Below are 22,882 nucleotides of genomic sequence, written 5' to 3' on the forward strand. Positions count from 1 at the left end.
TTGGCTCTGCACCGAGCTCAAGAACCTCGTCGGCTGAGACGTGGGGGGCGGGTTGGGGGTACAAGGTGGGGAGGGAGTGGTGAAAGAGTTAGGTTAAGTTGAAATGAAAACTTTACTCACCAGATCCTCGAAGCTTCTTCGGTGCTCTTTCCCCTCCCAATCTAAGCGGCGCGGAATCAGCTGGGGGCCGGACGAAAAGAAAGGGGGAAGCGGAGGCAAATGATGAAGGAAAAGCCTCCGCTCCCCATCAACTGGACCCAACCTGTGTCCCAGTCCTCAACACTTTAGCGTCTTTATTTCTTTCGGCCTGATAGCTATTGGCTCAGAGCTAGACGAGTATATGGGGGGAAGGGGGGTCGAGGAGAAGGAAATCCTGAAAAACTGCTTCCCACAAGCATAAAGCGGGGACGAGTTAAGACCCCAGCGTTGTCTGCCCCTTTTGAGGGAAGAAGCCAATTCACCCCGGTGACAACAGCTACGGGTACCCAGATCCAAGCCTCTATACCAGCCCGTCTTCCGCCCCTGACTTGCCCTCCCCTTCCTCCAGTCTCACCTCAACCCTCCCCACCCTTCCCGAAGGGGCTCCGTACCTGATGCTCCTCGAGCTCCTGCACTAGCACCTGAGCAAAAGGGAAACACAGATATGACGAGCAGCTCGGGCCATCAACCCATTCCTCCCTCCACACTTAAAGCCCAGCCGCTGACCGTTTGACTAGTCAAGGCCGGCCTTTCCCTCACCCTCAACGGAACTGCTCGTCCCGCTGCCTCGATTTCCCCACTGGGACCATTCACCACGACTCCCAGATCTCTTTCTTCCCCTTACCTGAGCGGATTTGTTGCAGGGTCCAGACTGCAAGAACCTAGCGATCAGGTAATACAGCTCTGGGGAAGAGGGGGGAAAAGAGGTTGAGAGGGAGGTAGAGAAGAGAAATAGAAGCTTTTTCAAAAGAAACTGACAGCCTTCGCGCTAAGCCCCCATTCCCTTAGCACCCCCCACCCCCGACACAGCTACCCACCGGCTTCGATCTGGGTAGGTGCCGCCGCCATCCTTTTCCCGAGGGGGTTTGGGGGCTTCGCTCCGGAGGGGCTGGCGGGGGCGGGTGGGGGCGCTGCCTCTATTGTGGTGAAGCCCCCATGCCCGGGAGTCCCGCCGCTTCCGCCGCACTCCTCGTCCTAGTTTCGCTCTCTCTCGAATTCATCGCATCACGTTTCGACCCATAGATATTCTAGCCCAAGAGCTGAGGAGGCGGAGGAGGAAGGAGAGAGAGGAGAGGGAGAGGGAGAGAGAGAGTGAGTGAGTGAGAGAGAAGAGAGAGAGAGGAAAGAGACAGAGAGAGAGAGAGAGAGAGAGAGAGAGAGACGCGGGGGGTGGGGGGGCGGAGAGAGAGAGAGAGAGAAATAGACGGAGCGAGAAGAGGGAGGAGCCGAAGTGGCGAAGAGGTGGGCGGGGGCAAAGGGGGTGGAGAGAGGGGAGGGTAAAAATGGTGATAGGGTTTTGCAGCGCTCATAGTTCCCCGCTAGAGGCACTAATACTGCAGCTGAGCCTAGACTCTCCCGGAGCCCGATGGTTGCTTAGCTACAGCTCTGGGAAGGAGGGGGAGGTGCTAACTGACGGCCGACGCTCTGGCAGCCGCCTTGGAACTCTGTGGTGGCATTCGCGTCTGCGAGCTCCGGAGTGACTTTCCCTTCCTGTGAAGGCAATCCGGCCCTTTCCGGTGGAGGACCCTTCTCCCGGGTTGATCCTGAGGAACTTGAGAGACGGTGTTTTGACTCGACTCCTTTCCCCTTTTCCCTCCCGGCACCAAAGCGGTTTTGTTTGTTTATACTTTACCCCGTGGAAAGGCGGCTAGCTGGCTAAAGGGTTTTATGCCTGGGGGAGGATAAGAGTCGCTATTTGGTCGTGACTTGTTTCTGTTTAAAATTATTATTATTATTATTTACCAAATGAAAATGTTGTACTTACCAGTCCAAAGTGCGGGGCTTATATTGTTAGAAGACCGTTTAAAATGCTCCCGGATTCTGACAAACATTGCATGAGAAATTTGCAATCAGCCGTGAAGCATGTTCCCCCTTCTGAAAGTTTAACACGTGCCGTATCTATCCCATTCCTACAGGGTAATTTCCTATTGTGTTTTCAAATACTACTGAAGTACTTTAACCAAGAGTTTTCAATAATCTTTATGTATTATTGCCTATCTCTATGCAAGGTATCAATAGTTTTCTACAGGTTCGGGACTACACTGTTTAATATATAACCCCAACCCTTGGTACCGCACTGACCTTCAGTATTTGGTTGCTGAAATCTTCAGTGATGAAAGGGGTTAGTATGATAATTGACACAGATTAGTAAACTGGGTCCTTTTCTTCCCTACTTTTCCATAACATCCTGTCCCCACCCCACTCCCTCACCTAAACCTGATGAGACCAGAAATGCATTTTAAGTTGCATGTATTATTTACATTGAAATATTCCAATTTGAAGGTTCATCTGAATTTAAGGCTATATTCTTGGGAATTGAGTTTCCTCACTCAGCTCTGCCATTGACCACAGTGGGCCTTGAATTTCTAAGTTGACATAAACTTAGCCTAGGTTGATTAGCTCTCACCTGTCATTTTTTTTTTTTTTTTTTTGAGACGGAGTCTTGCTCTGTCACCCAGGCTGGAGTGCAGTGGCACGATCTCGGCTCACTGCAAGCTCCGCCTCCCGGGTTCACGCCATTCTCCTGCCTCAGCATCTCCGAGTAGCTGGGACTACAGGCGCCTGCCACCACGCCCGGCTAATTTTTTTTTTTGTATTTTTAGTAGAGACGGGGTTTCACTGTGGTCTCGATCTCCTGACCTCGTGATCCGCCCGCCTCGGCCTCCCAAAGTGCTGGGATTACAAGCGTGAGCCACCGCGCCCGGCCATCACCTGTAATTTTTTTTTCCTCAGAAAGCAATAACCACAGGAGGTAATTGTGGAGTGATAGGCTTATCTTTGGTTGTTATTGCTATGGAACTTGACAAAACAAATGTGAATAATTGATAAAACAAAATGATATAAAAAGATACACGAGACCTAGACAACTCATTGCAAGTAGTTTAGCAAAATACCAGACTGAACAATTTTATAGTTCAAGTATAATGTACAGGTTGAGTATTCCTTATCCAAAGTGCTTGGGACCAGAAATATTTTGGATTTTGGACTTTTTCAGATTTTGGAATATTTGCATATACATAATGAGATATTTCAGCTATAGGACCCAAGTCTAAATGTGAATTTCATTTGTTCCATTTATACCTTATACACATAGACTGAAAATAATTTTATATAATATTTTCAATAACTTTGTGCATGAAACAAAGTCTTGACTGCCTTTTGACCGTGATCCTCCACTTGAGGTCAGATGTGGAATTTTCCATTTCTGGCATCATGTTGGCACTCAAAAATTTGGGACTTTGGAGCACTTTGGATTTTTAGATTAGGGATGTTTGACCTGTATATAACAGTTAACACTTAACAAGCCATTATCATGTCCTCAGCACTTCTACATGCTTACCTCATTTAATCTTTACAATGACCCTAGGAGATAGGTTCAATTGTTATTCTCATTTTACAAATGATAAAAATGACTATGACTTTGGTCCACTCACAGCCTGTGAACCTTATTCCTCACCTGTAAAATGGGAATAATAAATAGTATTTGCCATGTCTACTTCAAGGAATTGTTATAAAATTCGTGTGAAAATGTATTTGTGTACTCTTTCAAAATTTATGTGGCAGTTATTCCATGATCACCTCTGTATCACAGTTCAATCAGGAGGGAAAAAGCCCATGATCATTTGAATAAAGGAAGTTTAGGATAAATAATTATTAATGATAACAGGAAATTGGAATAATGAGGGCTTAGCTAGCAAGAAGAGAACTCTAAATACTGTAGATGTAGCAGGTATATAATAGTAGATATGATAGCCACTACCCCTGGAACTGAGATAAAGCACCCTCCACCCTTACTCTCTGCCCTTAGCTGAGATCCAGACCTTCTTGGAGAGAACACAGCCAGTGGAGACTCACTCTATGGCAGGAAATATTCTGTATTGCCTTACAGGCAGAACTTGCTGAAACTCCAACCACTGGAAATTACTGGAACTCTGCATTCTAGAACTTGCTGGAAACCCACCCTCTGGAATTGGCCTGCTAGAGTGCCTGAGAAGGATGTTCATAGGGAAATGTTTCAGCAAAGGAGCTTTACTACAAAAACCACAATAGGGAGGGTGCCAGGGGAAGCAGCCTGGTGCCATTGAAACTGCAACACAGAAGCCAGCCACTGGAGAGAGCTGCACAAGCTGCAGGAACACCCTACCCAGTAAGCCGGCCAGAAGCAGGGAGCAAAACCTTTTCTCTCTGCAACATCTTTCCAGTTTCCTCTACTGGAAAAGCTTCATTGCCAGCTGACGAAAGGAAAAATACTTAAATGGATCAGATTCATTTTCACAGAGCAGTCAATAATGGTGAATTTGGAGATGATAAGCAACAAATTGATGAACTGGCACAACTTCCCTGCTAATTTCTTGATTGTAATGCCTAGATAGGGAATAGGAAAGTTACTGAAATGTATGTGTTCCCACGAATGTGTTTATTTGTTGTTCAAGATCAATACTAATAAATGAGGACTACTGTTCTGAAGTGTTTTGTAACAATTAGAATCACCACTCTTAACCCTGTGGCCAAAGTCTTAAATGGACAGGGAGGAAAATGTTTATAAACTGAAGCAAAAATTGATCTACATAGAAAATAAATCTGGAATGTTTACTTGGTAGGTATACTAGTTTCCTAGGGCTGCCATAACAAGTTATTATAAACTGGGTGGCTTAAAACAACAGAAATTTGTTCTCTCACAGTTCTAGAGGCCGAAAGTCCAAAATCAAGGTGTTTGCCAAAGCCATGCTCTAGGGGAGAATCCTTTGCTTCTTCCAGCTTCTGGTGGCTCCTGGCATTCCTTGGTTTGTGAGAGCATAATTCTAATGTCCGCTTCTACCTTCATATGGCCTTCTTTCATATGACATGTCAAATCTTCCTCTCCTTTTTCTTATAAGAACACCAGTCATTGGATTTCAGGCTCACCCTTAAGCTGGGATGATCTCATCTCCAGAACCCTAACTTAATTACATCCACAAAGACCCTATTTCTAAGTAAGATCATATTCACGAGTACTGGGGTTAGGACATAGACATCTTTTGGGAGGACACAATTCAATCCACCAACACATTTTTATTTTACTTTGGTCTTTAAAAAGCATATTTTAAGCCGAGTTCAGTGGCTCATGCATGTAATCCCAGCACTTTGGGAGGCCAAGGTGAGCAGATCACTTGAGGCCAGGAGTTCACAACCAGCCTGGTCAACATAGCAAAACCTCATCTCTACTAAAAATACAAAAATTAGGGCCGGCCGCGGTGGCTCACGCCTATAATCCCAGCACTTTGGGAGGCCGAGGCGGGTGGATCACGAGGTCAGGAGATTGAGAACATCCTGGCTAACACGGTGAAACCCCGTCTCTACTAAAAATAAAAAAAAATTAGCCAGGCGTGGTGGCAGGCGCCTGTAGTCCCAGCTACTCAAGAGGCTGAGGCAGGAGAATGGTGTGAACCCGGGAGGCGGAGCTTGCAGTGAGCCGAGATCACGCCACTGCACTCCAGCCTGGGCGACAGAGCCAGACTCTGTCTCAAAAAAAAAAAAAAAATACAAAAATTAGCCGGATATGGTAGTGCACTCCTGTAATCCCAGCTACTCGGGAGGCTGAGGCATGCTGGGCGCGGTGGCTCATGCCTGTAATCCCAGCACTTTGGGAGGCCGAGGTGGGCGGATCACAAGGTCAGGAGATCGAGACCATCCTGGCTAACACAATGAAACCCCATCTCGACTGAAAATACAAAAAATTAGCCGGGCGTGGTGGCGGGCGCCTGTAGTCCCAGCTACTCAGGAGGCTGAGGCAGGAGAATGGCATGAACCCGGGAGGCGGAGCTTGCAGTGAGCCGAGATGGCCCCACTGCACTCCAGCCTGGGTGAGAGTGTGAGACTCTGTCTCAAAAAAAGAAAAAAAAGAGAATGAAGAATTGCTTCAACCCAGGAGGTGGAGGTTGCAGTGAGCCAAGATTGCACCCCTACACTCCAGCCTGGGCAACAGAGTGAGACTCTGTCTCAAATTAAAAAAAGAAAAAATCACATCGCAATGGAATATAAATGTGAAAACTTAATGGTTCTCCCTAGGAAGGCAGAAGAAAAGAAAAATGGTAGGAAATACTGAGATGGAAGAGCAGAAGTGTTAATAAGATTAATATAACAAACTGTAAGTAAATAGTTGCTTCCTTTTATTATCTCAGCTTCTTTAAAAAATTGTAGAGAGTAATAATTAAAATAATGTATTCTTATGTTTAATATATTACATACATCATAATATATTAACATACTTTAACATATTACATGGATGTAATATCAATAATAATAATGGGAAAAAAGAGACAAGATAGAATAGAGCTATAAAAGCATAGCATTTGTATACCTCAAAAGAGATGATATAAACATGAAGTATAAGGCTGAGCATGGTGCCTCATACCTGTAATCCCAGTGCTTTGGGATCGCTTGAGGCTGGAAGTTTGAGACCAGCCTAAGCAACATAGTGAGAACCCTGTCTCTGCAAAGAAAAACAAAACAGTGAGGTGTGGTGGCATACGCCAGTAGGTCCAGCTACTCAGGAGGCCAAGGTGGGAAGATCACTTGTGCAAGGGACTTTGAGGTTGCAGTGAGCTGTGATTGCACCACTGCATTCCACCTCTGGGAAAAAGAGCAAGACCTTGTCTCTAAAAAAAATTGAATTAAATTTTTAAAAATGAAGTATATTCTGATAAGCTAAAAAGTATATGGCAAACCATAGAGCAACCACTAAGAAAATTTTTAAAATGTGAAAAAAATCATCAAAAATTTTACTAGGATATATTTACTTAGTACAAAAGAAAGCAGGAAAGAAGGAATAGAACAAAAAAGACATGAGATATCAAAACCAAATTAATATAGATATAATTCCACCTACATCGATACTAACATTACATGTAAATGGATACATGCCACTCCTGTCATGACAGCATGAGGAACTTTGTGAACCAGCTCACAGTGAAACTGGTGAAAATTATATAAACAACCATCTAAAGTCTCTGGAAATGTTTCTGATGACATAAAACAAATGAAAAATCATTTATTCAAGAAAAAGCTACTAAATTTTTAAGAACAGTGAAAGTTTGTGGTAAATGAACCAAAACCCACTCTTCCAACCCTGCCTCCCAGCCCAGTGAAGAGGGGAGCTCTACTCTAGACTGAAACAATCCAAAAATACAAGACTCCTTATTCCTCCTAGATCTCAGTTAGAGGGCTATCTTCCTAGGAGGAGCAGGACATAACCATTTCTCATGCTTCCCCCAATTACTTGTTGCTGAGGCTAAGTTCTGGTTTAGTGTAGCCAAGAGGTGGTGGCTCCTTTTTTCCACCCAGCCCCTAACCATAGGACAAAGCAAAATCTTGGGCGTTGGTGCTGCTGAGCATACTGGGGCATCGATCTTCCTGACCCTGGATTGAGAAGCAGTAGATGCATTCTAAGAGAGGCAAGCTAAAGAGATTAAGGGCTATTGTCTCCTTCCTCCACCAAGTACTCACGTTCTCAAGCAGAGATTTCAGAGAGAATTGTGCCATTGTTCCAGTCTCCAGGACCAGAATTGCGGCTCAGAGATTCTGCCCTAAGGGAAAGGTAGGCCTTAGAAGAGAGAGCTCTGAATCTCTCCCTAAAATAACTGACTTTATTTGCAACTGAGTGTGGAAAAATTCAAGCCTAAGGGTGCTCTCAAGAACAAAGAAGGTTATGGTAAAAGAAAATTGCGGGAAATTGGTAAATTTATTAAAATTATAGGCTAAACTGTAGGCCAACCAGTTTGCTGGAGAGAAAACAGGGGGAAAGGGCAGCAAAAAAGTCCTCCAGGAGTCAGAGAAAGTCTTAAACACTAATCTAAGAAAATATTACTACTAAGGTCCCCAAATTTGATTGGATCAGTCTGTGAAGCAATTTATGCCCCAGGGTGTTGTCGAAAACAAAAGAGCAATCAGCCGGTAATTAGCGTGATTTAAGAGCTGGCTGTGGTCAGGGAAAGAGGCAGTTAAGGGGAGCCCTGCCAAAATCAGTGTTATCCCAGGGTGATTATGTGCCTACCCAAGGCTGTACCCCCTGAGGAACAACATCAGCAGTTCCACACAATGAAGTTAACAAGCACACAAAAATAATAAGACCTGGAGTGGGAAGAACAGGTACCCAGGGTTGGTACAATACATTATCTAAAATAACCTAGTTTCTAACAAAAAATTATGAGGTATGCAAATAAACAGGAAAGTATAAACTATACACTATATAGCAATACCAAAAGAGCAGGCAACAGAAACTGCCTATAAAAATTACCAGATGTCAGATTTAGTAGACAAAGTCTTCAAAGTAACCACGATAAATATATTTGAAGGATTAAAGGAAACTATTATTAAAGAAATGAAAGAAGGTATGATGTCAATATCAAATCAAACAGAATATAAATAAAAAGAGCAGAAATATTTTTAAAAACGAAATAGAGATTCTGGTGTTCAAAAGAACAATAATTGAAATGAAAAACTCACTAGAGGGAACAAGAGTCCATTTGAACTGGGAGAATAAAGAATTAACAAACTTGATAACAGATTAATAGAGCATATTAACTCTAAAGAGCAGAGAAAACAAGAATGAAGAAAAATGAAGAGGGCCTCAGAGAATTATGGGACATTATATGCACCAACATATGTGTAAGGGGACTATTAGAAGGAAAGAATGAGAAGGAAGCAGAAAAAAATAAAGAAATAATGGCTAAAAACTTCCCAATTTACTGAAAAACATTAATCAACACACGCAGAAAGCTCAATGAACTGTAAGTAAGATAAATGCAGAGATCCACAAGCTGACATATTATAATAAAAATGCTAGAAAACAAAGAGAAAATCTTGAAAGCAGCAAGAGAAAAATGACTCATCACTTACAAATTTACAAAGGAAGATTAAAAGCTGACTTCTCACCAGAAACAATGGAGGCCAGAAGGCAGTGTGTGATAACATACTCGATGTGCCCAATGAAAATATTCATTAAACAAAAGTCATATATTCAGCAAAGCTAACTTTAAAATTGAAGGTAAAATAAACTTTTCCAGATAAAGTGAGAAAATTTGTTTCTAGCAGACCTACATTACAAGAAATACCAAAGAGAGTTATTTAAGCTGAAAGCAACTGAATCCAGAAAGTAATTCAAATCCACACGAAAAAGAAAGAGCAATGGTAAAGATAGTTATGCAATTATAAAAAGCAATATAAATGCATATTTATTCTCCTTTCTTAAATTATTTAGAAAACAATTTTATGAAACAATGTGTATGTAATGCATGGTTCACCCTATAACATATAGAAATATTATGTATCTGCCAATAACAGCAAAAAGAAGATGGATTGGAACAAAGCCGTATTGGAGTATGGAAGTAATTCCAGATGGCACCTTAAATCCACAGGAACAGATGCAGAGAACAAGAAATGATAAATAGGATTAATATAACAAGGCCGGGTGTGGTGGCTCACACCTGTAATCCCAGCACTTTGGGAGGCCAAGGTGGGCAGATCATCTGAGGTCAAGAGTTCAAGAACAGCCTGGCCAACATGGTGAAACCCTGCCTCTACTAAAAATAAAAATAAAAAAATTAGCCAGGCATGGTGGCACGCACCTGTAGTCCCAGCTACTCGGGAGGCTGAGGCAGAAGAATGGGTTGAACCCATGAGGCGGAGGTTGCAGTGAGCCAAGATCACATTGCGCCACTGTACAAAGTGAGGTGGGTGACAAAGTGAGACTCTGTCTAAAAAAAAAAAAAAAAGAAAATTAATAATTTAACAAAAGCTATAAATATATACTAGCTTTTCTTAGCTTCTTTAAAAGTATGCATATATATAAATAATTATAACAATATGTTGTTTGGTTTGTAACATTTATAGATGTAACCTGTATAACAATAACAAAACAAAAAGGAAGGAAGTAAAGTAAAGCAATACAGAAATAACATTTTTGTCTCCCCACAGAATTAAATTAGTATAAATTAGAAGCTGATTCTGATGTATAAGGTAAATCCTAGATCAATAGCTAAGGAGATAACTCAAAAATGTATTGTAAAAAATCATTAAAGAAATTAAAATTCTGCATTAGAAAAGATTCACTTAATCCAAAAGAAGGTGGTATAGAAGGAATAGAGAAACAAAGAGAGCACCACACATAAAAAAACAAAAAGTGACATGGCAGATATAAATTCAAATATATTAATAATACCATTAAGTATCAATTAATTATGCTGGGTGTGGTGGCTCGTGTCTGTAATCCTAGCACTTAGGGAGGCTAAGGTGGGAGAATAGCTTGAGCCCAGGAATTTGAGGTAACAATGAGCTAAGATAGTGCACCATACTCCACTCCAGCCTGGGCAACAGAGTGAGACTCTGTTTCTAGAAAAAAAAATGAATTAAACAATCCAATCAAAAGGCAGATTGTCAGTCTGGGTTAAAAAAAAAATAATTCAACTATATGCAATCTACAGAAGAGACACTTTATTTTTTAATAGAGATGGGGTCTTGCTATGTTGACCAGACAGGTCTCGAACTCCTGGCCTCAAGTGATCCTCCCATCTTGGCCTCCCAAAGTGCTGGGATTACAGATGTAAGCCACCATGCCTGGCCCAGAAGAAACACTTTTTATTCAAAGATACAAATAGGTTAAAATTAAAATGATGGAAAAACTAATACCATGCAAACAGCAAGCACAAGAAAGCTGGAGTGGCTATACTGGTATCAGAAAAAATAAAATTTAAAATAAAAAGTTATTAAAAATAAAGAGGGACATTTTATTATGATAGAAGGATCAATATACCAGGACAATATAATGATTATAAACATACATACACCTAACAGCACAGTACTAAAATACATAAAGCAAAAACTGATAGAAAGGAAGATTTAAATAGACAAATCAGCAATAATAGTTGAGGCTTCAATATTTTATTTTCAATAATAAATGGAACAATTAGGCAAAACATCAAAAAGGAAATAGAACACTTGAACATACTATGAGACAACTGGACCTAATAGACATCAAGAGACACTCCACTCAATGAGAACAGAGTATACATTCTTGTCAAGTACATATGGAACATTCTCCAGAATATACCATATGCGAGGCCATAAAACAAACTTTAATAATTTAAAAAAAACAAAACTAATACAAAAAATTATTAAGCCAAGGAGGCTGAAGTGGGAGAAACACTTGAGCCCAGGAGTTCAAGACCAGCCTGGGCAACATAGCAAGATTCCATCTCTAGGAAAACAAAACAGTTTTTTTTTTTTTTAAAAAAAAAAAGAGAAATAATACAAGTTGTTTGTGGTGGTGCATGCCTGCAATTCTAGCTACTTGTGAGGCTGAAATGGGAGGACAACTCAAACTCAGGAGTTTGAGGCTACAGTGAGCTATGATCATGCCACTGCACTTCAAGCTGGGCAGAGTGAGTCCCTATCTCTATGTATAAAAGAAAAGAGGCTGGGTACGGTGGCTCATGCCTGTAATCCTACCACTTTGGGAGGCCAAAGTGGGCGGATCATGAGGTCAAGAGATCGAGACCATCCTGGCCAACATGGTGAAACCCTGTCTCTACTAAAAATACAAAAATTAGTTGGGCATGGTGGTGCATGCCTGTAGTCCCAGCTACTTGGGAGGCTGAGGCAGGAGAATCACTTGAACCCGGGAGGCGGAGGTTGCAGTGAGCCAATATCATGCCACTGCACTTTGGCCTGGTGATGGACTGAGACTCCATCTCACACACACACAGAAAAGAAAAATAATCCAAAATACGTTCTCTGTCTGTAATGGAAAGAAACATCAATAACAGAAAGAAAATTGAAAAAACTCACAATTATATGAAAATTAAATAGCAGGCCAGGCGCAGGTGGCTCACGCCTGTAATCCCAGCACTTTGGGAGACCAAGGCAGGCAGGTCACGAGGTCAGGAGTTCAAGCCCAGCCTGACCAACATGGTGAAACCCCGTCTCTACTAAAAATACAAAAATTAGCCGGCATGGTGGCACACACCTGTAATCCCAGCTACTCAGGAGGCTGAGGTGGGAGAATCACTTGAACCTGGGAGGCAGAGGTTGCAGTGAGCCAGGATCACGCCACTGCACTCCAGCCTGGGCAACAGAGTGAGACTCCATCTCAAAAAAAAAAAAAAAAAAAAAAAACAGAAGGCCAGGAAGAGTAGCTCACGCCTGTAATCCCGACACTTTGGGAGGCCGAGGCAGATGGATCAGGAGGTCAGGAGTTCAAGACCAGACTGGCCAAGATGGTGAAACCCTGTCTCTACTAAAAATACAACAATGAGCTTGGTGCAGTAGCAGGCACCTATAATCCCAGCTACTCGGAGGCTGAGGCAGAGAATCACTTGCACCCAGGGGGCGGAGGTTGCAGTGAGCTGAGATCATGCCACTGCACTTCAGCCTGGGCAACAGAGTGAGACTCTGTCTCACAAAAAAAAAAAAAAGAAAGAAAATTAAACAGCACATTCCTAAATAATCAGTCAAAAAGAAATCAAGAGAGAAATTAGAAAATTACTTTGAGATGAATACAATAGAGCCCGACCAAGGGAAAAAAAAGAGAGAAGGCTCAAATTACTGAAATCAGGAATAAAAGAGATGTTACTGCCAAACTCACAGAAACGAGAGAGGGTTATAACATAATATTGAGAAGAATTGTATGCCAAACAATTAGATAGCCTAAATGAAATGGACAAATTATTGGAAATACATAATCTATCAAAATGGGCTCAAGGAAAAAAATAGAAATTCTAAATATATTTATAATACAAATATTGAGCTAATAATTTCAAAAAAAACCCTTTCAACAAATAAAGCCTACACATATATGGCTTCACTGGTGAATTATAGCAAACATTTAAAGGAGAATTAATAGGCTGGGCATAGTGGCTCACGCTTGTAATCTCAGCACTTTGAGAGGCCAACATGGGTGTATTGCTTCATCCCAGGAGTTTGAGACCAACCTGGGCAACATGGTGAAACCTCATGTCCACTGAAAAAATACAAAAATTAGCTAGGTGTGGTAGTGCATGCCTGTAGTCCCAGCTACTAGGGAGGCTGAGGTGGAAGGAATGCTTGAGCCCAAGAGATCAAGGCTGCAGTGAGCCATGATCACACCACTGCACTCCAGCCTGGGTGACAAAGTGAGATTCTGTCTCAAAATAAATAAATAAATAAATAGATAAACAAATAAGAATTAATGGCAATTCTTTAAAATTCTTCAAAAACATGAAAGAGAACATTTCCCAACTCATTCTATAAGGCCAGTATTACTCTGATATCAAAAGCAAACAAAGATATCATATCATAAGATTTTTTTTTTTTTTTTTTGAGATGGAGTCTCACTCTGTCGCCAGGCTGGAGTGCAGTGGCACGATCTTGGCTCACTGCAACCTCCGCCTCCCGGGTTCAAGCGATTCTCCTGCCTCAGCCTCCCAAGTAGCTGGGACTACAGGTGTGTGCCACCACACCCGGCTAATTTTTGTATTTTTAGTAGAGATGGGGTTTCATCGGATTGGCCAGGATGGTCTTGAACTCCTGACCTCATGATCCGCCCGCTTCGGCCTCCCAAAATGCTGGGATTACAGGTATGTGTCATCAGGCCCGGCTAATTTTTGTATTTTTAGTGGAGACGGGGTTTCATCAGATTGGCCAGGATGGTCTTGAACTCCTGACCTCATGATCCACCAGCCTCAGCCTCCCAAAGTGCTGTGATTAAAGGCGTGAGCCACCGTGCCCAGCCAAAAAAAAACCTGTAGATTTTATCTCTTATGAATATAAATACAGAAATCTGACAAAATACCAGTAATATAAATTCAAACATATAAAAAGGATTATAAACTATTATCAAATGGGATTTATCTAAGGAATGCAAGGTAAGTATAATGTGTGAAAAACAATTAATGTAATACACAATATTTATAGAATACAAGACAAAACCCACATGACCATCTTTTTTTTTCTTTTTAATTTTGCTTTAAGTTCTGGAATACATGGGCAGAACAATGCAACTTTGTTACATAGGTATACAGGTGCCATGGTGGTTTCTGCAACTATCAACCCATCATCTAGGTTTAAAGACCTGCATGCATTAAGTATTTGTCCTAATGCTTTCCCTCCCCTTGCACCGCACCCCCCGACATGCCCCAGAGTGTGATGTTCCACTCCTGTGTCCATGTGTTCTCATTGTTCAACTCCCAGTTATGAATGAGAACATGCAGTGTTTGGTTTTCTGTTCCTGTTTTAGTTTGCTAAGAACGATGGCTTCTAGCGTCATCCTTGTCCCTGGAAAGGACATACACTCATTCTTTTTTATGGCTGCATAGTATTCCATGTGCCACATAGTAAATATGTGGCACATTTTCTTTATCCAGTCTATCACTGATGGACATTTGGGTTGGTTCCAAGTCTTTGCTATTGTAAATAGTGGTGGAATAAACATACTTGTGCATGTGTCTTTATGGTAGAATGATTTATAATCCTTTGGGTATATACTCAGTAATGGGATTGCTGGGTCAAATGGTATTTCTGGTTCTAGATCCTTGAGGAATAGCCACACTGTCTTCCACAGTGGTTGAACTAAGTAGCACTCCCACCAACAGTGTAAAAGCATTCCTATTTCTCCACAGCCTCACCAGCATCTGTTCTTTGCTGACTTTTTAATAATCACCATTGTAACTGGTGTAAGATGGTATCACATTGTGGTTTTGATTTGCATTTCTCTAATGACCAGTGATGATGAGCCTTTTTTCCTATGTTACTTGGCTGCCTAAATGTCTTCTTTTGAGAAGTGTCTGTTCATATCCTTCACCCACTTTTTGATGGGGTTGTTTTTTTTTTTCTTGTAAATTTGTTTAAGTTCCTTGAAGATTCTGGATAATAGACCATTGTCATATGGGTAGCTTGCAAAAATTTTCCCCCATTCTGTAGGTTGTCTGTTCACTCTGATGACAGTTTCTTTTGCTGTGCAGAAGCTCTTTGGTTTCATTAGATCCTATTTGTCAATTTTGGCTTTTGTTGCCATTGCTTTTGTTGTTTTAGTCATGAAGTCTTTGCCCACGCCTGTGTTCTGAAGGGTATTGCCTAGGTTTTCTTCTAGGGTTTTTATGATTTGGGGTTTTACATTTAAGTCTTTAACCCATCTTGAGTTAATTTTTGTATAAAGTATAAGGAAGGGGTCTGGATTCTGTTTTCTGCATGTGGCTACCCAATTTTCCCAGCACCAGTTACTGAATAGGGAGTCCTTTCCCCATTGCTTGTTTTTGTCAGGTTTGTGGAAGATCAGATGGTTGTAGATGTGTGGTGTTATTTCTGAGGTCTCTGTTCTGTTCCATTGGTCTATATATCTGTTTTGGTACCAGTACCATGCTGTTTTGGTTACTATAGACTTGTAGTATAGTTTGAAGTCACGTAGCATGATGCCTCCAGCTTTGTTCTTTTTGCTTAGGATTTTCTTGGCTTTACAGGCTCTTTTTTGGTTCCATATGAAATTTAAAGTAGTTGTTTTTAATTCTGTGAAGAAAGTCAATGGTAGGTTGATGGGAATAGCATTGAATCTATAAATTACTTTGGGCAATATGGCTATTTTCATTATATTGATTCTTCTTATCTATGAGCATGGAATACTTTTCCATTTGTTTGTGTCCTACTTTATTTCATTGAGCAGTGGTTTGTAGTTCTCCTTGAAGTGTTCCTTCACATCCCTTGTAAGTTGTATTCCTAGGTATTTTATTCTCTTTGTAGCAATTGTGAATGGGGGTTTGCTCATGATTTGGCTCTCTGCTTGTCTGTTGTTGGTGTGTAGAAGTGCTTGTGATTGTTGCACATTGATTTTATATCCTGAGACTGTGTTGAAGTCTATTATAAGCTTAAGGAGTTTGTGGATTGAGATGATGGGGTTTTCTAAGTACACAATCATGTCATCTGCAAACAGAGACAATTTGACTTCCTCTCTTCTTATTTGAATACTCTTTATTTATTTCTCTTGCCTTATTGTCCTGGCCAGAATTATGTTGAATAGGAGTGGTGAGAGAGGGCATCCTTGTCTTGTGCTGGTTTTCAAAGGGAATGTTTCCAACTTTTGCCCATTCAGTATGATAGTGGCTTTGGATTTGTCATAAATAGCTCTTATTATTTTTAGATACATTCCATCAATACCTAGTTTATTGAGAATTTTTACCATGAAGGGATGTTGAATTTCATCAAAGGCCTTTTCTGCATCTATTGAGATGATTGTGGTTTTTGTCATTGGTTCTATTTATGTGATGGGTTATGTTTATTGATTTGCATATGTTGAACCAGCCTTGCATCCCAGAGATGAAGCTGACTTGATTGTAGTGAATAAACTTTTTGATGTGCTGCTGGATTTGGTTTGCCAGTATTTTATTGAGGATTTTTGTATCAATCATCAGGGATATTGGCCTGAGATGTTCTTTTATTGTTGTGTCTCTGCCAGGTTTTGGTATCGGCTGGCCTCATAAAATGAGTTAGGGAGGAGAGCCTCTTTTTCTATTGTTTGGAATAGTTTCAGAAGGAATGGTACCAGCTCCTCTTTGTACCTCTGGTAGAATTCAGCTGTGAATCTGTCTTGTCCTGGGTTTTTTTGGTTGGTAGGCTGTTAATTACTGCCCCAATTTCAGAACTTGTTATAGGTCTATTCAGGGATTCAACTTATTTCTGGTTTAGTCTTGGGAGGGTGTATGTATCCAGGAATTTACCCATTTCTTCTAGATTTTCTAGTTTATTTGTGTAGAGGTTTTGTAGTATTCTCTGATGATAGTTTTTATTTCTGTGATACCCCCTTTTTCATTTTTTATTGTATCTATTTGATTCTTCTTTTTTTTCTTCCTTGTCTGGCTAGTAATCCATATATTTTGTTAATCTTTTCAAAAAATCAGCTCCTGGATTCATTGATTTTTTGAAGGGTTTTTTGTGTCTCTATCTCCTTCAGTTCTGCTCTGATCTTAGTTATTTCTTGTCTCCTGCTAGCTTTTGAATTTGTTTGCTTTTGCTTCTCTAGTTCTTTTAATTTTGCTCTTAGGGTGTCAATTTTAGATCTTTCCCACTTTCTGTTGTGGATGTTTAGTGCTATAAATTTCCCTCTTAACATTACTTTAGCTTTGTCCCAGAGATTCTGGTACGTTGTCTCTTTGTACTTGTTAGTTTCAAAGAACTTACTTATTTCTGCGTTAATTTTGTTATTTACCTAGTAATCATTCAGAGGCAAATTGTTCAATTTCCATGTAGTTGTGCGGTTTTGAGTGAGTTTCTTAATCCCGAGTTGTTCTAATTTGCTTGCACTGTAGTCTGAGAGACTGCTTGTCATGATTTCAGTTCTTTTGTGTTTGCTGAGAAGTGTTTTTCTTCCAATTATGTGACCAATTTTAGAATATGTGCTATGTGGCACTGAGAAGAATGTATATTCTGTTGATTTGGGGAGGAGAGTTCTGTAGATGTCTATTAGGTCTGCTTTGTCCAGAGCTGAGTTCAAGTCCTGAATATCCTTGTTAATTTTCTGTCTTGTTGATCTGTCTAATAATGACAATGTGGTGTTAAAGCCTCCTGCTATTATTGTGTGGGAGTCTCAGTCTCTTTGTAGGTCTCTAATAACTTGGTTTATGAATTTGGGTGCTCCTGTATTGGGTGCATATTTATTTAGGATAGTTAGCTTTTCTTGTTGCATTGATCCCTTTACCATTATGTAATGCCCTTCGTCTTTTTTGATCTTTGTTGGTTTAAAGTCTGTTTTATCAGAGAGTAGGATTGCAACCCTTGCTTTTTTTTTGCTTTCCATTTGCTTGGTAAATATTTCTCCATCCTTTTATTTTGATCCTATGTGTGTCTTTTCACATAAGATGGGTCTACTGAACACAGCACACTGATGGGTCTTGACTCTTTATCCAATTTGCCAGTCTGTGTCTTTTAATTGGGGCATTTAGCCATTTACATTTAAGGTTAATATTGTTGTATGTGAATTTGATGCTGTCATCATGATGTTAGCTGGTTATTTTGCACATTAGTTGATGCAGTTTCTTCATAGTGTCATTGGTCATTATAATTTGCCCTGTTTTTGCAGTGGCTGTTACTGGTTTTTCCTTTCCATGTTTAGTGCTTCCTTCAGGAGTTCTTGTAAGGCAGGCCTGGAGGTGATAAAATCCCTCAGCATTTGCTTGCCTGGGAAGGATTTTATTTCTCCTTCGCTTATGAAGCTTAATTTTGCTGGATATGAAATTCTGGGTTGAAAATTCTTTTCTTTAAGGATGTTGAATATTGGTCCCCACTCTCTTCTGGATGTAGGGTTTCTGCAGAGAGATCCACTTTTAGTCTGATGGGCTTCCCTTTGTAGGTAACCTGACCTTTCTCTCTGGCTGCCCTTAACATTTTCTCCTTTGTTTCAATCTTGGAGAATCTGATGATTATGTGTCTTGGGGTTGTTCTTCTTGAAGATTATCTTATTAGTGTTCTCTGTATTTCCTGAATTTGAATGTTGGCCTGTCTTGCTAGGTTGGGGAAGTTCTCTGGGATAATATCCTGAAGTGAGTTTCCCAACTTGGTTCCATTCTCCCCGTCACTTTCTGGGACCTGAATCAATTGTAGGTTTGGTCTTTTCACATAGTTCCATATTTCTTGGAGGCTTTGTTTGCACTTTTCATTCCTTTTTCTCTAATCTTATCTTCCTGCCTTATTTCAGTAAGTTGATCTTCAATGTCTGATAGCCTTTCTTCCACTTGATCGATTCAACTATTGATACTTGTGTATGCTTCATGAAGTTCTCGTGCTGTGTTTTTCAGCTCCATCAGGTCATTTATGTTCCTCTCTAAAGTAGTTACAGTAGTTAACAGTTCCTGTATCCTTTTATCAAAGTTCTTAGCTTCCTTGTATTGGGTTAGAATATGCTCCTGTAGCTCAGAGGAGTTTGTTATTATCCACCTTCTGAAGCCTACTCTGTCAATTCATCAGTCTCATTCTTCATCCAGTTTGTGCCCTTGCAGGATAGGAGTGTGATAATTTGGAGAAGAGCCATTCTGGTTTTTGGAATTTTCAGTATTTTTGTGCCGGTTTTTGCCCATCTTCGTGGATTTATCTACCTTTGATCTTTAAGGCTGATGACTTTTGAATGGGGTTTTGGTGGAGGGAACCTTGATGTTGATGTTGATGTTGTTGCTTTCTGTTTGTTAGTTTGTCTTCTAACAGTCAGGCCCCTCTTCTGCAGGTCTGCTGGAGTTTGCTGGAGGTCCACTCCAGACCCTGTTTGCCTGGGTATCACCAGCAGAGGCTGCAGAACAGCAAAGATTGCTGCCTGTTTCTTTCTCTGGAAGAAGAGATGAAGTCTTTTTCAGACAAACAAATGCTGAGAGAATTGGCCATTACCAATCCAGTACTAAAAGAAATGCTAAAAGGAGTCCTAAATCTTGAAGAAAACCTCAAAATCCACCAAAATAGAACCCCCTTAAAACATAAATCTCACAGAACATATAAAACAATAATACAGTGGAAAAAAACCCAAGATATTCAGGCAACAACTAGCATGATGAATAAAACAGTATCTTATATCTGAATACTAACATTGAATGTAAATTATCTAAATGCTTCACTTGAAAGATACAGAATGGTAAAATGAGTAAAAATTTACCAATCAAGTGTCTGCTATCTTTAAGAGACTCACCTGACACATAAGGACTCACATAAACCTAAGGTAAAGGGGTGGGAAAAGATATTCCATGCAAATGAAAAAAATTGAGAAGGAATAGCTGTTCTTATAGTAGAAAAAACAGAGTTTAAAGCAACAACAGTTAAAAAAGACAATGAGGGACACTATATTATGATAAAAGGGTCAGTACAACAGGAAAATATCACAATCCTGAATATATATGCACCTAATATGGGAGCTCCCAAATTTATATAACAATTACTAGTAGACAAAAGAAATGAGACAGACAGCAGCACAAAAATAGTGGAGGACTTTAATATTCCACTGAAAGCACTAGACAGGTCATCAAGACAGAAAGTGAACAAAGAAACAATGGACTTAAACTATACCCTAGAACAAATGAACTTAACAGATATTTACAAAACATTCTACCAAAGAACTGAAAAGTATACACTCTTTACAACAGCACATGAAACTTTCTCCAAGATAGACCATATGATAGGCCACTAAAAAAGACTCAGTACATTGTTAAAAATCTAAATTATTTGTTTTATTTTATTCTATTTTATTTCTTTTTATTGAGACAAAGTCTCCCTCTGTTTCCCAGGCTGAAGTGCAGTGGCACAATCTCGGCTCACTGCAACCTCCACTTCCTGAGTTCAAGCAATTCTCCTGGCTTAACCTCCTGAGTAGCTGGGATTACAGGTGTGTGCCACCACACCCAGCTAATTTTTGTATTCTTAGTAGAGATGGGGTTTCACCATGTTGGCCAGGCTGGTCTCAAATTCGTGACCTCAAGTGATCCACCTGCTTCAACCTCCCAAAATGCTGGGATTACAGGTGTGAGCCACCATGCCCAGCCAGAAAATTGAAATTATATTAAGTATCTTCTTAGACCATGGTGGAATAAAATTGGAAATTAACTCCAAAAGGAACTGTCAAAACTATACAAATACATGGAAATTAAATAATCTGCTCCTGAATAATCCTTGGGTCAACCATGTTATCAAAATGGAAATTAAAAAATTATTTGAACTGAATGATAATAGTGACAAAACCTGTTAAAACCTCTGGGATACAGCAAAAGTGATAAGAGAAAAGCTCATAGCATTAAGTGCCTACATCAAAAAGTCTGAAAGGGTACAAACAGACAGTCTAAGCTAACACCTCAAAGAACTAGAGAAACAAGAACAAACCAAAGCCAAACCTAGCAGAAGAAAAAAAATAATAAAGATAAGAACAGAACTAAATTAAATTGAAACATAATTATACAAAAGATAAAAAAGCTGGGTTTTTGAAATGATAAGCAAAATTGATAGACAATTAGTGACATTAACCAAGAAAAGAAGTGAGAAGGTCTAAATAACCTTAATTAGGAACGAATGGGAGATATTACAACTGATACCACAGAAATACGAAATATTATTCAAGACTACTATGAATACCTTTATATGCACAAACTTGAAAACCTAGAGATGGATACATTCTTGAAAATATACAACCCTCCTAAATAAAGCCAGGAAGAAATAGAATCTCTGAACGGACCAATAACAATTCACGACATTGAAACAGTAATAAAAATTGCCAACAAAAAAAGTCCAGGACCAGATGGATTCACAGCTGAATTCCATCAGACATTCAAATAAGAATTAGTACCAATCCTACAGAAACTATTTTGAAAGATAGAGAAAGAGGAAATCCTACTTAAAATGTTCTATGAAGCCAGTCATTACCCTAATACAAAAACCAGGAAAGGACATAACAAAAAGGAAAACTACAGAACAAATATCCCTGATGAACAGAGATGCAAAAATTCTCAACAAAATATTAGCTAACCGAATTCAATGCATATCAAAGAGATAATACACCATGATCAAGTGGGTTTTATGCCAGAGATGCAGAGTTAGTGTAACATACGGAAGTCAATAAACATGATACACCACATAAATAGAAGTAAAAACAAAAATCATGATCATCTCAGTAGATGCAGAAAAAAGCGTTTAACAAAATCCAGCATTCGTTTATGATTAAAACTCTCAGCAAAAATGGTATAGAGGGGACATACCTTAAGGTAATAAAAGCGATCTATGGAAAACACACAGCCAATATTATACTGAAGAGATAAAAGTTCAAAACATTCCCCTGAGACCTGGAATAAGACAAGGATTCCCGCTTACATCACTTCTATTCAACATAGTACTAGAATTCCTAGCCAGAGCAATCTGACAAGAGAAAGAAATAAAAGGCATCCAAATTGGTAATGAGGACATCAACCTGTCACTGTTTGCCAATGATATGATCATATAAATAGAAAACCCTAAAGACTCATCCAAAAAGCTCTTAGATCTGATAAATGAATTCAGCAAAGTTTCAGGATACAAAATCCATGTACACAAATCAGTAGCATTGCTATACACTAATAGTGACCAAGCTGAGTATCAAATCGAGAACTCAAACCCTTTTTACAACAGCTGTTAAAAAAATTAAAACTTAGGAACATACCTACTGAAGAGGTTAAAGGTCTCTATAAGGAAAACTACAAAAGAATGCTGAAAGAAATCATAGATGACAGAAACAAATGGAAACACATCCCATGCTCATGGATGGGTAGAATCAATATTGTCAAAACGACCATACTGCCAAAAGAAATGTGTAAATTCAATGCAATCCCCATCAAAATACCATTATAATTCTTCATAGAACTAGAAAAAACAATCCTAAAATTTATATGGAACCAGAAAAGAGCCCACATAGCCAAAGCAAGACTAAGCAAAAAGAACAAATCTGAAGACGTCACATTAACCAAGTTCAAACTACATTATGAGGCTATAGTTACCTTGTAATGTAGTATGATAGTGGTATAAAAACCTGCATGCAGACCAATAGAACAGTGAATCCGAAAATAAAGCCAAATATTTACAGCCAACTGATCTTTGACAAAGCAAACAAAACATAAAGTGGGGAAAAGATATTCTATTCAACAAATGGTGCTGGGATAATTGGCAAGCCACATGGAGAAGAATGAAACTGTAG

At 39.8% G+C, this 22,882-nt stretch overlaps 1 protein-coding gene and 1 long non-coding RNA gene across 4 annotated transcripts in view; one reads left to right on the forward strand and one right to left on the reverse strand.

The window, feature by feature from the left end:
- The window catches only part of BRWD3 (bromodomain and WD repeat domain containing 3), a 141,507-nt gene extending 140,047 nt beyond the window's left edge, over positions 1–1,460 (reverse strand). For 2 of the 3 annotated variants that reach the window (XM_063634255.1, XM_055266825.2), the window contains exons 1-4: positions 1,017–1,460; positions 824–882; positions 591–620; positions 121–180 (exon numbers count right to left, since the gene is read on the reverse strand). In XM_063634255.1, coding sequence (XP_063490325.1) covers positions 121–180; positions 591–620; positions 824–882; positions 1,017–1,047 — 180 coding nt within the window. In that variant the 5' untranslated portion in view covers positions 1,048–1,460. Of the gene's footprint in view, positions 1–120; positions 352–590; positions 621–823; positions 883–1,016 lie in introns of those variants that run through there. The other variant, XM_063634256.1, reaches the window with a different exon arrangement.
- Positions 350–22,882, forward strand: part of LOC134735948 (uncharacterized) — a 30,589-nt gene continuing 8,056 nt past the window's right edge. Inside the window, exon 1 of the long non-coding RNA XR_010119550.1 lies at positions 350–871. This is a non-coding gene — a long non-coding RNA (uncharacterized lncRNA). The remainder of the gene's footprint in view (positions 872–22,882) is intronic.

This window comes from Symphalangus syndactylus, chromosome X (genome assembly GCF_028878055.3).
Source record: "Symphalangus syndactylus isolate Jambi chromosome X, NHGRI_mSymSyn1-v2.1_pri, whole genome shotgun sequence".
Classification (NCBI taxonomy): domain Eukaryota; kingdom Metazoa; phylum Chordata; class Mammalia; order Primates; family Hylobatidae; genus Symphalangus; species Symphalangus syndactylus.